Genomic DNA, 14084 nt, shown 5'->3' on the forward strand with positions numbered 1-14084 from the left:
TCAGCGCGGCCTGCGCTTTTACGGCGGCCGCGCTGATAACTACAGTCCCCGGCTTTTGCGGCCTGCTTCCGTTCGTTCCCGCCCCCAGACCTGCCAGTCAGGAGAGGGGCGGGACGCTGCCCACGTCTAGGACTCGGGCGCGCCGGCCGCTGGAACAGCGGCGCGGCTGGCACTTGTAGTGCGCCGGGGACTTCAGCGCGGCCCGCGCTTTTACGGCGGCCGCGCTGATAACTCGAGTCCCCGGCTTTTGCGGCCTGCTTTAGTTCGTTCCCGCCCCCAGACCTGCCAGTCAGGAGAGGGGCGGGACGCTGGCCACTTCTAGGGCGGTCGCGCCGGCCGCTGGGACTGCGGCGCGGCTGGCACTTGTGGTGCGCCGGGGACTTCAGCGCGGCCCGCGCTTTTACGGCGGCCGCGCTGTTAACTCGAGTCCCCAGCTTCTGGGCCTAGTCTCCCTTCGTTACCGCCCACAGCCCTGACAGTCAGGGTAGGGGCGTGACGCTGCAAGAGCAGAGCTGAGAGCTGGAGTATGTTTTGCATACTCCACCCCTCTCACTGTGTGCAATTCCCGCACTTTCTCAGGCACGCCCACGGCTTCCTTCTCTACAAGGACACCGGCAGCCATTAGTGTCAGTTTCTGTACGATACAGAGACAAGTGTGGAAGACCCTGGCATTCTGATAGTCACACAATCGCTGTAACAGGCGTTAAGCAGCACCTGTGGTGCTAACCCCACTAGTGCAGAAGTGCACTTATAGATATGCTTGTACTATATACATTGCACTGTTTGGTCGCACGTTGTATATACCCTCCTGGATTATGCGGAGGAGTTATCAGCATATTCTCTGTGTAAAACAAAGGTGCAGAACCACATGTTTTTCTATACAGCTGGTACAGCATGTACGGCTATACGGCCGGCAGGTACATAGACTCCATTGTATGCACTAATGGCCAGGGGATGAGGACGGTGTCTGCAGTATTTACTGACAGTTTTTCTGAGACTATGGCTATGATACTAGAAGCCTAGCAGTCCGGACATGTCTCTCACAAGATGGGCACTGTTGAATCATTGATCCATGGCCCCCCTCAGTGTGAATAACTAACAGCTCCGGGAATGTCACACGCATCCCAGAGTCACGGCTCTGCACGGACGTCAGTCCCAGACAGCCTAAGTGGGCTCGCTATGAGCGGCCTCGGTTTCATCAGGGTCCTAACAGAAGGACTCGCTGTGTAATGAGGCGGAAGTAGCGGCTCAGGATTCTGATCCTGAGACCGCTCTCAATCTGGATACACCTGATTGTGACGCCATAGTAAATAATCTTATAGCGTCCATCTATGGAATGTGGGTTATTTCTCACAACTCCTCCAGTGGAGGAGTCAGCTTCACGTATTTTTCTGGACCACTCTGCCTTCAGAGAGGCAGTCCAGGAACACCACGCTTATCCAGATATGCGCTTCTCCAAACGGCTTAGGATACACGCTATCCCTGTCCCCTGACTTGGTCAAGGACTGGACCCAATGTCCCGAGCGGCATCCTCCAATCTCCAGGCTTGTAGCTAGATCCATAGTTGCAGTGGGAGATGGAACTGCAAACTCAAAGATGCCACTGACAGACAGATGGATCTCTGGTCGAAAGCCATCTATGAGGCTGTCGGCGCACCGTTGGCTCCGGCATTCTCTCCCTTGGGGCACTCCAAGCTATTTCAGCTTGTCTTACACAGATTGACACGGTTACACGTACATCTGTGCCGCAGGTGGCATCCTTAACCTCTCAAATGTCTGCATTTGTTTCTTACGCGATTCAGGTTGTCCTGGACTCTGCGAACCGTGCGGCGGTAGCCTCCGCTACTCCGTGTTTTTAAGCAGAGCCTGGTCTGCTCGTTAAGTGAATGGAAGGCAGATTCTGCTTCCAAAAAAGGTTGCCTAACCAGTTGCCTTTTTCTGCTGACCGACTGTTTGGTGAGCGTTGGATGTAACCATCAAACAGTCCAGGGGTAAGGATTCATCCTTTCCTCAGCCCGGACACAACAAACCCCAACAGAGCAAGAGGCAGTCGGGGTTTTCGGCCTTTTCGAGGCTCGGGCAGGTCCCATTTTTCCTCGTCCAAGGTGGACTCAAAAGGATCAGAGGAGCTAAGATTCTTAGCGGGCTCAGTCTCGCCCAAAAAAGCGACAGTCGGAAAACCCGCTTCCAAGGCGGCTTCCTCATGACTTGCGGCCTCGGTCCGTAGCAGGCTCTCCCGCCTTGGCGATATTTAGCTGCCATAGGTCAATGACCATTGAGTGTGAGACATTCTGTCTCACGGGTACAGGATAGAGCTCACTTCTCGTCCTCCAACTCGATTCTTCAGAATTTCTCCACCTCCCGGCCGGGCCGCTGCTCTTCTGCAAACAGGGTGCACTCTATAGGCAGAAAGAGTGATGACCCCCGTTCCTCTTCAGGAACAAGGTCACGGTTTTTACCCCAAATTCTTTGCGGTACCTATAACAACGGGCCGTTCCGTCCCGTTCTGGATCTAAAAATGCTCAGCAAGCTCGTGGACACCAGGCGGTTCCGGATGGAATCCCTCCGCCATGTCATCGCCTCAAGGTCCCAAGGATATTTCCTAGCATCATTAGGCATCAAGGATGCTTATCCACACGTGCCGATTGATCCAGAGCACTAGCGTTTCTACGCTTCGTTATAGGAGACGAACACCCTCTGTTCGTAGCTCTACCTCCCGGCTAGCGACAGTCCAACTGGTCTTCGCCAAGGTCAGGGCAGCAGTAGTCACAGTCCTGCACTCTCAGGGTCACTCTGTGGTCCCGTATTTAGACGATCTACTTGTCAAGGCACTCTCTTAGGAAACATGCCAACACTGCCCGAACGTTGCGCTGGAGACTCTCTAGAGTTTTGGGTGGATCATCAACTTTTTAAAGTCAGATCCGACCCCGACCCTATCGATAACATATCTAGGCATAGAGTTTCTTACTCTCTCAGCGATAGTGAAGCTGCCGCTAGACAAACAGCATTCACTACGGGCTGCAAGCTCTTCTTTAAGAACCAGTCGCACACATTGACACGCCTCATGCACTTCCTACGTAAGATGGTAGCAATGGAGGCAGTTCCTTTCGCGCAGTTTTACTGCGTCCACTACAATGGGACATTCTCCGCCAATGGGACGAGGAGTCGACGTCCCTCAACAGAGTCGTCGTTCTTCTCAGGCGGCCAAGGAATCTCTACGGTGGTGGCTTCTTCTCACCTCTTGGTCAAAAAGAAGGTCCTTCCTATCCCCGTCCTGGGCGATAGTTACGACAGACGCGAGTCTATCAGGGTGGGGAGCAGTTTTTCTCCACTACAGCGCTCAGGGTACGTGGACTCAGCAAGAGTCCACTCTTCAGATCAATGTTCTTGAACACAGAGCAGTGTATCTTGCCCTACAATCCTTCCAACAGCGGCTGAAAAGCAAGCATATCCGACTTCAGTCGGACAGCTCCACAGCGGTGGCATACATCAACCACCAAGGAAGAACGCGCAACCGGCAAGCCTTCCAGGAAGTCCGGCAGGTTCTGATGTGGGTGGAAGACACGGCATCCACCATATCCACAATTCATCCAAGTGTGGAAACTAGGAAGCTGACTTCCTAAGTCGCTGAGGTGTGGCCGAAAGAGTATGGTCTCCTCACCCGGACGGGTTTCAGGAGATCTGGCGCCGCTGACAGAGGCCGGACGTCGATCTAATGGCGTCACGGCACAACAACAATGTGCCAGCTTCATGGCACGGTTTCACAATCATCGAGCTCTGGCGGCAAACGCCTTAGTTCAGCATTGGTCGCAGTTCCAGCTACCTTAGGTGCCACCTCTGGCATTGTTGCCCAGAGTACTGCGCTAGATCAAGACCGACTGCGGCCGCACCATCCTCGTCGCTACAAATTGGCCGAGGATGTGTGGTACTCGGTTTTGTGGTGCCTCACGGTAGGCTAACCGGGGGCACTACCAGACCAATCAGACTGGCTGTCTCAAGGGCCATTCTTCCATTTGGATTCTACGGCCCTCAACCGGATGGTGTGGCATTGAGTCCTGGAACCTAGTGTCGTCAGGATTACCTCAGGACGTGGTTGCCACCATGAGACAGGCTAGCATACCAACGTCCGCCAAGATTGACCACAGGACGTGGAAGATGTTCTTATCTCGGTGCTCGGCGCAGGGTGTTTCTCCCTGGCCGGTTGCATCGTCTATGTTTCCTTCCTTCCTGCAATCTAGGTAGGAAAATGGGTTGTCGCTCAGTTCCCTTTAGGGACAAGTCTCAGCGCTATCTGTATTTTTTCAGAAACGACGACTTCCTCAGGTACGCACGTTCCTACGGGGAGTTTGTCTTCTCAGCACTCCGTACAAGCGGCCGTTAGAGCCCTGAGATCTGAACAAGGTTCTAATTGCTCTCCAGATGCCGCCTTTCGAGCCTTTGAAGGATGTCTCCCTTCCCGTTTTTCACGGGAAGTGGCCTTCTAGTAACGGTCTCGTCTCTTAGGAGAGTTTCCGAGCTAGCAACGCTCTCATACAAACTCCCTTCCTGGTCCTTCACCAGGACAGGGTAGTTCTGCGTCCGGTTCCGGAATTTCTCCCTAAGGTGGTATCCCATTTTCATATCAATCAGGATATCACCTCACCTTCTTTGTGTCCTCGTCCAGTCCATCAATTTCAGAAAGATTTGCATCTGTTGGTTCTGGTGAGAGCACTCAGGTTCTACTTCCCGCATGGCGCTCCTGCGCCACCCGGATGCACTCTTTGTCCTTGTCGCTGGTCGGCGTAAACAGTCGCAAGCTTCCAGATCCACCCTTGCTCGGGGGCTCGAGGCACCAATTCTTGAAACCTACAGTTCTACTGGGCTTCTGGTTCTCTCAAGGCCGAAGGCCCATTCTACCAGAGCCGTGGGTGCATCCTGGGCATTACGGCACCAGGCTACGGCTCAGCAGGTGTGTCAGGCACCCACCTGGTCGAGTCTACTTACTTTTACCAAGCATTATCAGATGCATACCTACGCTTCGGCAGACGCCAGCCTAGGTAGATAAGTCATTCAGGCGGCGGTTGGCCACCTGTAGGAGAGGGCCGTTTGACGGCCCTATCATGAGGTATTCTTTTACCCACCCAGGGATTGCTTTTGGACATCCCAATTGTCTGGGTCTCCCAATGGAGCGACAAAGAAGAAGGGAATTTTGTTTACTTACCGTAAATTCCTTTTCTTCTAGCTCCAATTGGGAGACCCAGCACCCGCCCTGTTTTCTCGGGGTTTTTCTGTTTTTTCGGGTACACATGTTGTTCATGTGGTATGGTTCAGTTCTCCGATGTTTCCTCGGATTGAATTGGTCTTTAAACCAGTTATTGGCTTTCCTCCTTCTTGCTTTGGCACTAAAACTGGTGAGCCAGTGATCCCACTGGGGGTGTATAGCCAGAAGGGGAGGGGCCTTACACTTTTAAGTGTAATACTTTGTGTGGCCTCCAGAGGCAATAGCTATACACCCAATTGTCTGGGTCTCCCAATTGGAGCTAGAAGAAAAGGAATTTACGGTAAGTAAACAAAATTCCCTTCTTTTACCCTTCTTTTACTTTTACAGAAAAGGTGAAAGCTCAAGAACGAATTAATAATCTGAACAATCAGTTGCGTAACCTTTCCACAACCTCCACAAAGAAGGTGAGAAGGAAGGGTGGGGATGAATCAGTGACCTTCCGTTGTTCGTAATCATTTCCTCATCAGTAAAGTGAAACACTAAATTAACCGTTACACACGCTGCTATCCATAGACCTCAGCTGTCCCAGAGCAGGAGAAAACTGAGCCTACCTGGCGAGCCTCGTTGAGGAAGACTGGTAGTTCTGGCACATTGAGCTCTGGCACCAGCTCTGAAGAAGGCCGGAGGGCAGCACTTCCTAAATCTGCCTCCAGCTCTCAGCTATCAGACAGAGTGTGTATTGTCAACAACCGTCTGTTACTTTAGTTTCCTTACTTTTTCTTTCTAGCATGGCTTCCTATTTCTTCTCAACGGAATTTTCTTCAATTCTCACTTAATTCATTCCTCTCTGTCCTTGATTTACCATCATTTCCCTTACCGTGATGATGTTTCTTTCAGGAGAAGACTGGATCCGAACTCCGTTTAGCACGTGTGCCTCCGAGTCAAAAACTGTTAAGTAACCAGGAAAATGTGAGGTCAGTCTTGAGGGGTAGATGTAGGATGATAAAATAATTTTATTTTGGGACACAAGTCAACTGATGATTTTATGTTTCTAAAGGGAACCTCAGTTTAGTCGTACGTCCTTCACTCGGCAACGTAATGATGGAGATGAGGGACCGATCTCTCTCCGCAGACAGAGGGATCCTCTGACATCTAGGACTGAAACCTCCCTGTCAAGAAGAGAGCCATTAACAACTAAGCCAGAAACTACATTAACAAGTGGAAATACTTTGTCTTCTAAAGTAGACACCACTGCGCCAACTCCAAATTCACGTACAAGGTATGGGGCATCTGGCTCTAAAACATAGAGAAACAACTTGGTTTATGTGTTGCCAGGCCTTTCTGCTCTTCCGGGAATGGCATTTGAGATGTGATTGATCTGAGACAGACTGGTCACTGCGGATGGTCCGTCTGACACTGTAGTTTGTGGAGCTATAGGATTACTTTCTTCAAAATGATATGGATACAGAACCAATTGATTTTCTCCAACTGCTTAACATATATCGACAAAAAAAGTCTTCAGTGTAATTTATAGTTAGAAATGGCTCCCTGTTTACCTGCAGTGCCAGGTTGCCTAGCTGGGGGAAAAACATGGCCACCAGCTCATGTATACTGAAAGGGATATGGAGATAATATATAATAGTGTTTTGAAGTGTTCAGCCATTGTGCTGAAAGTGTGGCACCTGCATGAAAATTAACTTTATTCTTCCTGGGAGCCACCAGCTTTCAGTCATGCTGCCACTCCTTCAGTCACCGGTAGCTATACTGTGAGCGGCGACTGTAAGCACATCCTAGCACTTTGGCAGCCAGGTATGCACTGCTTGCAGACGCCTCTCACTGTGTACTCAGATGACTGCCGGCATGACTGAAAGCCAGCGGCTCCAAGGAGAAAAAAAGTTAATTTTCTCGTGGGTACTGCACTTTCAGTACTGCGTCGAGGCACATGCATATGCTTCCAACCTGCAGGTTAATAGCGATATCTGACTTGAGAGGTCCTTTTTTAAAGATTATTGAATTATTGTTCATATTATACTTGCACTTCAAATGTCTCCATATTGGTGGGGGTCTGGACCCGTGGCCAGCTCAGGAGACCGGTGCGCACACAGAATCTAGTGAATCTGTACTCCGCTGTGTGTGCGCTCCTGAGCTGTGCGCTGTCCAGCCACCTATTAAGCAATCTATGGGAATCCTCAGGACTTGGACCCCCACTAATCTGCAAGCAATAATAAATGCCTGCCAGATGTGAAAAATAACTTCCTGAAAGTTTACTCTTTAAAATCTCCAAACTGCAAAACATCCTCTTAACAAAAATGAGATTTCCAAAACTTTTAAGTAAAAAGATCCTACAATTATTCAGGTTATTGCTGTTTCTCACAGGTATTACTTATTTAGATATCTATTCTGTCCTCTTCAGAACTGCTGATATAGCAAACACCACGAATACAAACTCGGAGCAACCGGCCACCACTACGGAGACCAGAGAGCGCCGCAGGTAGGAAGTCCTATCTGGAGGAGATCTCTATTCTGTAAGCACACCTTTTATATATAGTGTCTCACAGAGTTTATCATTAGGTCTTACCTGACCCCTGTGAGAGACGAAGAAGCTGAAGCTCAGAGAAAGGCAAGGTCTCGACATGCACGACAGTCTCGTCGATCCACTCAGGTAAGTACTAAGCAAACATCTTAATCTTTGGAACTCAGAAATGTGTGTATGTTTTCCAGGGTCATTAACCATTGTAATAAATGTTTCTGATACTTATTGATTAACATTAATCTTCTGTAGGGAGTGACGCTTACTGATCTGAAAGAGGCTGAAAAGGTCATCAAAGGTCAACAGGAAAATAAAGAAGCGGCCTCTGAGACGATGAAGACCCAAGAAGAGGACAACCAGACAAAACCCAGGAGCAGCCGTACAACCAGTGATGATGGGGTGAGTGGTCTTCACGAAATCCCTTGACCATTACTGAATTCCTCTATTTTTTTTTAATTATTTTTTTTAATTCTTTATTTATAAACAGACCACAACAAAACAAGGGCAAGCAGACATAAGCTCATTATGCATAACAAAGGGGCGAGCAAACCCCAAATAAAATAGCGAATCAAAAGAGCCTACCCCCGCCAAAATGTGGGTCTGTACATTTTAGGATTTAAGGAAGGGGATTTAGATGGCTAGTGAGACACCAGCGAAAACCAGGCCCCATTAACATTAGGGGAAGAGACCCCCTGAGAAGAGAAAGAAAGAAGAGTGAGAAAAAAAAGAAGGAAGGGAAGCAGGGGGAGAGGGGAAGCCAAAGAGGATGAGGAGGGGGGTTGGGGGTGAGGCAGCGCCTAAAGGGTGAGAAACCTGTCCAGGCCAAGCGATTAACATCAGCCAGCCAATAGGCAGGCATAATCACTAGAAAACTTAAACTCCAGCCAGGGAAGCGAGGTCTTATAGATGAGCTCATACCTATCATAGAACGAGGAAGTCAGGTCCTCCATTTGCAGTAGATCATTGTCCCTGGAGGCCCATAGGGCCAGAGTGGGGGGAGCGCCAGACTTCCATTTCAGGGGGATACATGACCTAGCCACCATACGGTACGAAGAGACCGGGGTCTCCTAAAGTTGTAGAACAACTCCGGACCCAGGACCTGGGTAGTACCAGTCACATGTCTGATCACCTCACCCACTCCGTCCCAGAACCGTCTCAAAGCCATACAGGTCCAGAAGATGTGTACAAAATCCCCCACCTCCGCCCCACATCTCCAGCAGCCGAGATCCACTCCAGGGAACATCCTATGCAGTCTGGAAGGGACCCTATACCAGCTTGCCAGAAGTATGAAATTAGACTCCTGGAGCTTAGAGTTTATCGTGGTCTTGTGTGCCAACAGCAGGACATTATTCCTTTGCGCGTCCGATCTGAATTCCTCTATTGATCTGTAAGGGGAATGATAAATTCATATTTTATTGTGAATTTGCAGTCAGAGGTCAGCTGGAGATCCCGAATTGCCAGTTTGCAGAAATCTGATCTTTTAGGATTAACTACTCCAGATCCAACTGCAACACCCTCGGGAACACAGAGACGAGGAGGAGGACAAAGCGTAGAGAGCAAAGGTTAGCTTTTATTAGACAATCTTGGGTCCTGGTGTGTCAGGTGACTTTGTGGCTCATTGTAGCTGAGAGTTAAATGTCATCACAGAAATGCAGAAGTCCCAAGAAGACGAGAAAGAAAGTGATGAGCAAGGTGGCAAGAACAAAGGAGGGATTCGGGACCGGAGAAGACCGCGAGGGAAAAGGAGACCCACTGGAGTTCAACTTACTGCTAGAGATGTAAGAATCAAGTGCTCACATTCGATCTGGGTTATCGCTGACATCTGCGTTTTGATGTTGTCTTTTATAGTGCGCCTATTTATTGACCAAGACTTTCAGTAGACAAACCACCGTCACTTTGAGTTAAACTTGAGTGCCTCATACACATTTGATGGCTTTTGCCGTTGAGATTACTTGGCCGGCTGCTATTTCATTCCATGTTCTCTATTAGAGAACCATTGCCAGTCATCTCTGGAAGGTGTCTTAGGGAGAACAAAAGGATTGAAAGTCCAAAATTTAACTTTTCGGATCCTTAACTCCCCCTACAGTCATCTGTCTTGGGTACCCCATACACATTAAATTGTCGGCTGGGCTCATTGAGAGGAGGACAGGTTTGGCTATTGTTATTCCAATGTGTAGGAGGGCTTTAGGCTATGTCATAATGTATTTACCGTGATTAAGTCAATGGAGTTGTTCAGTTATAAGATCTGGTTAGAGTTACCCTTTAAGTAACGTTAATATTAGCCCACAGTATAAAAACAAATGTTTTCCGGCTACGGTTATTCTTTTGGATGGTGTAATCCTGATATAGTGCTGTTATATAGTCTAGTGCTGTACACGGTTCGCTCACATCGTTCTAGGTCTTCAGTGGTGCTCGATATTTTATAGGAAGCCATTTACCAGTATTTTTAGCATTTGATGGAGTTTAAATTGCCCAACGAATGCCCACACATGTCGCCATCTGATCAGATTTAAACCCCGGGCCACAGTGTATTGTAACCCTTGTTTTACCACGTTTCTTTCAGAGTGATGGTGAGGAATCGGAGGAAGATGATGAAACAGAGGAAAGTCCGCAAGTTCAGGTGTTTGGACCTGCATGCAAACTGTTTTCTTTTAATATCTTGTGAAATTTTTGGGAAAGCTAAGAAAGTGTGTAGTGTGATCTCTTGTAACATGGGTTTTGTATCTGTTCTTGCTACGTGGCTCTGATGGTCTTGTAATTTGGTAAGTGAACTGCGTGAATGGATCCGTACTGTATTACCATGAGCATGGGTAATAAGCTGTTTATTGCCATTACTTTATATTGTGTAACATAATGCCTTTCTCTCCTTTTTTCTTTTTTTTTTTTTCTTCCCAGGTAGATGGACTTAGCTCTCGGTAAGAACTTGATAAGATATTTTTTTTTTTTTCCTCTTTGTATAGTCATTCGTTTCTAGACTACCCTAAAGAACACTTAACAGGTTTTCCTATACACATAATTATCCCATTACACAAAAAAAAGCGTTCCTAAAGGGAACGGATTGTTTTGTCTTTACTGGTGCTGACTAGAGATGAGCGAATCCGAGGTTCAGTGTTTGGTGTCCGTACCGAACACAGACTTTTCCAAAACAACAGAGTTCGGGTGCTTTTTGTGTACTGATCACTCGCGCGAGCATGTGTCTCGTCTCGTCTCGTCTCGTCTCGTCTCGTCTCGTCTCGTCTCGTCTCGTCTCGTCTCGTCTCGTCTCGTCTCGTCTCGTCTCGTCTCGTCTCGTCTCGTCTCGTCTCGTCTCGTCTCGTCTCGTCTCGAAACCTGCCCACCCGCCCCCAGAAGGGATCTGTTTATGGCTGGCGTTATGGGGACGGAGACCCAAACTGCCAATCAGTGTCTTCAAATGAAGTTCAGATCAAGTCCGGGTCCCAAACCAAACTTTATAAAAAGTCCGGCGGAGCCCGCCAAACTGAACTTCCATGGATCCGCTCATCTCTAGTGCTGACTAGTTTTTCTCCAATGGAACGGATAAGAATTCCCAACTATAAGTCACCTGAGCTGTTCTGCCTGGCTAAGAGAAGGTGTGGCACATATTGGCACACCTTACTTTTTGTAAAGAAGGTACCCTACTGCTCAGTTATACAAATCCTACGTGTCCTACTCGTCGATTGGCATTTCTTCAGGTTCACTAGTTCAGCATTGCTTACACATCAGCTAAAGGGAGGAAGGGCTTTCCTGGTTAGACGTTCACTTTTAAGTATAAATCCTGTTGAACGGCTGCCATCGCTATCACTGTGCAAACACTTGCTCTGACTTCACTTAGGAAGTTGCTAGACCTAGACTTGTTCCTCACTTGGGCGATTCAAGGTCAGGACACCATTTCTACTGTATATACATTCTGTCATGAAGCTAGTTAATATCAAATTTGTATTTATTGGTGGAATATTTTCACTGCAAATTCACAGCTTTATAGGCTATGTTTACATGTGGCATCTTTTTTGTCAGTGCATCTTGAGTGCATTTTAAAATGCACCAAAAATGCACTGCGGCAAAAACGCACCAAAAACGCAATGTGTTTTTACTGTGTGTTTTTTGACGCGTTTTTAATGCATTTTGCTATTGCGTTTTTCAAGTCAAATCTATTGACTGGAGAGCTCAAAAACGCCGTAAGAACGCAAAAATAATTGACATGCTGCATCTTGAAAAACACAGCCAAGATGCAGCCAACAAAAGATGCCCAGTGTGGACAGCAAAACAGACATCTCATAGACTTTGCTGGGAGAAGGAAATGCATGGATTTTGGTGCATCTTTGTGACCTCAAAAACGCAGCAAAGATGCCCTGTGTGAACTTAGCCTTACACAGCATAATCTGCATGTGTTTCATTTCGATTAGGCCGTGATTTGTCCCACAGTGAAAGACAGAACATCCACAGCATTTAGGAAATAATATACACTCTCTCTGAAAAACTTCCTCTCTTGACTTTACTGTTTTATGGAACTGGCTGGTCCAGCAGATTGAAAGACTGTAAGGGGTTGTCCTTTGAAATCAAGTTATCACATGTCCTTTGTATAGGTGATGACCCGTGGATTGATGGGAATCTGACTGATCGGCGTATTGAAGTACCAGTACCCATGCATGACTTGTGCGCCGTTCATTCCCAATGGTGTTGCCCATGTCTACGCTTGTCTATTTTTGGCAGTTCCATCGAAGATTATTGAGCGGCAGTCGATGTTCTACATCCCTTGCAAAAAAAAATCTCCTGTTCTGCTGATATGGGTCCCAGCTATCACCTGTCCTGGGGATTATGGGATCCTTTGTTTTAACTAGACTAATCGGATAAAGGATCACTAAAATCTTACAAGCTAAGCTTAAAAACAAAATAAGATTATGTAACCAAAAAATATCGATCCTGGGGGGACAAATTCTTTTCAACTCCCCATTGACTTGAACGACATTACAGTTGGCTTCTCCCCAGCCTGAATCACTGGAGAGCTTGGCGATAGACATGGATAAAATAGATTTTAGTTCTTCTATGATAAAGTAACTAGTGATTGTATCTACACTCAGGAAATATGGCTTGTAACAAGAGTACATAAAGCGGAGACGCACGTTTTTGCGTAGGGTGGATGCTTTTGTATGAAGGCAAGGTCTCTGTTGTCTCATACACTATTACAGTGGCGTGTTTTCTGCCATCTTTCATCTATAGAAACCACTTTCTGATTTTTTTTTTTTTTTTACTTTCATGTTTACATTTTCCAATACTGATATCTTTCAGGGCAGATAAAGTTTCCAATGCGCACACTGCAAGTCGGGTAGAAGCGGCCATTGCAGCTGAACACAGGGACACAAAGGATTTCAAGAAAGTGAGTTCTCAACGAAGGTAGAAAAGAATCCAATATAGTCTTGATTTATTAAGAGTTGTCCAGACCAGCATCCATTGTCTATCGTCTACTGGATATGTGATGGCTGGAAGTCACGGGGAAAATGGTTCTGAATATGATCTAGTTTAAATAGATTCCTCTTCTAATCCTAGTATCTAAAATCCCATTTTTAATAATTTCGCTGTGATCTGGCGTATTACTTTGTAACTCAGCTGACTACCATGACATGTAGGGGGACATATTGGGGACTGTTGATGTCACATCACAAGTGCCTGGGGTTTCAGAATAGAGAAAAAGAGTTAGAAGAAAGACTTAAGTTGTCACTTTAGGACTTCTTCTTTATCACATCTTGGCTATCTCCCTCAGTGCCATAGACATTGAGAGGAGTGATACCTCACAGTGTGTAACCACCACTGCATGACATTAAAGGACAAGGGACCCTTGTCTCTGTGATGGGCGTGGGACACCCTTCGATCAGATACCTTAAAGAGGTTGTCCACTAGTTTAACATTGATGGCCTATCCTTAGGATAGGTCTTCATTGTCTGATCGGCCGGGGTCTGACACCCCCAACAATCAGTTTCTTTCAGTGCCGGCAGCAGGAAATGAGGAGGAGCTGCCCTGTCTTCTGATAGCGGCCGCTGCCGCGTACTGCACATCCGCCTCCTAATGATTTGAATAGGAGGAGCATGTGCAGTACCTGACTACAGCCGCTATCAGAAGGCGGGGAAGCCCCGGAACTGAGCATTTCCTGTTGCCGGCATCAAAACCAACTGTTGGGGGTGTCAGACCCCAGACGATCAGACAATGAAGACCCTATCCTAAGGATAGGCCATTAATGTTAAACTAATGGACACCCTCTTTAAGGTGTCTGATCGTTGGGTTCCCCAGGCCCATCATAAAAACAAGGGTCCCTTGTCTTCTAAACGCCGGGATCGAGGACAGCTGATCGGCAATAATGATG

At 47.5% G+C, this 14084-nt stretch overlaps 2 protein-coding genes across 5 annotated transcripts in view; one reads left to right on the plus strand and one right to left on the minus strand.

Moving 5' to 3' along the window:
* TKFC (triokinase and FMN cyclase) overlaps nt 1-14084 on the minus strand; it is a 742129-nt gene that overhangs the window by 242644 nt on the left and 485401 nt on the right. The gene's annotated exons all lie outside the window — the stretch shown is intronic.
* The window catches only part of LOC142254255 (protein phosphatase 1 regulatory subunit 12A-like), a 37583-nt gene that overhangs the window by 13673 nt on the left and 9826 nt on the right, over nt 1-14084 (plus strand). For 2 of the 4 annotated variants that reach the window (XM_075325265.1, XM_075325266.1), the window contains exons 9-20: nt 5587-5663; nt 5773-5931; nt 6097-6173; nt 6257-6478; nt 7613-7690; nt 7771-7861; nt 7982-8128; nt 9159-9291; nt 9377-9507; nt 10293-10349; nt 10625-10644; nt 13016-13103. In XM_075325265.1, the coding sequence (XP_075181380.1) occupies nt 5587-5663; nt 5773-5931; nt 6097-6173; nt 6257-6478; nt 7613-7690; nt 7771-7861; nt 7982-8128; nt 9159-9291; nt 9377-9507; nt 10293-10349; nt 10625-10644; nt 13016-13103 (1280 nt within the window). The remainder of the gene's footprint in view (nt 1-5586; nt 5664-5772; nt 5932-6096; nt 6174-6256; nt 6479-7612; nt 7691-7770; nt 7862-7981; nt 8129-9158; nt 9292-9376; nt 9508-10292; nt 10350-10624; nt 10645-13015; nt 13104-14084) is intronic. The other 2 variants (XM_075325268.1, XM_075325267.1) reach the window with 2 other exon arrangements.

This window comes from Anomaloglossus baeobatrachus, chromosome 10 (assembly GCF_048569485.1).
Source record: "Anomaloglossus baeobatrachus isolate aAnoBae1 chromosome 10, aAnoBae1.hap1, whole genome shotgun sequence".
Lineage (NCBI taxonomy): Eukaryota > Metazoa > Chordata > Amphibia > Anura > Aromobatidae > Anomaloglossus > Anomaloglossus baeobatrachus.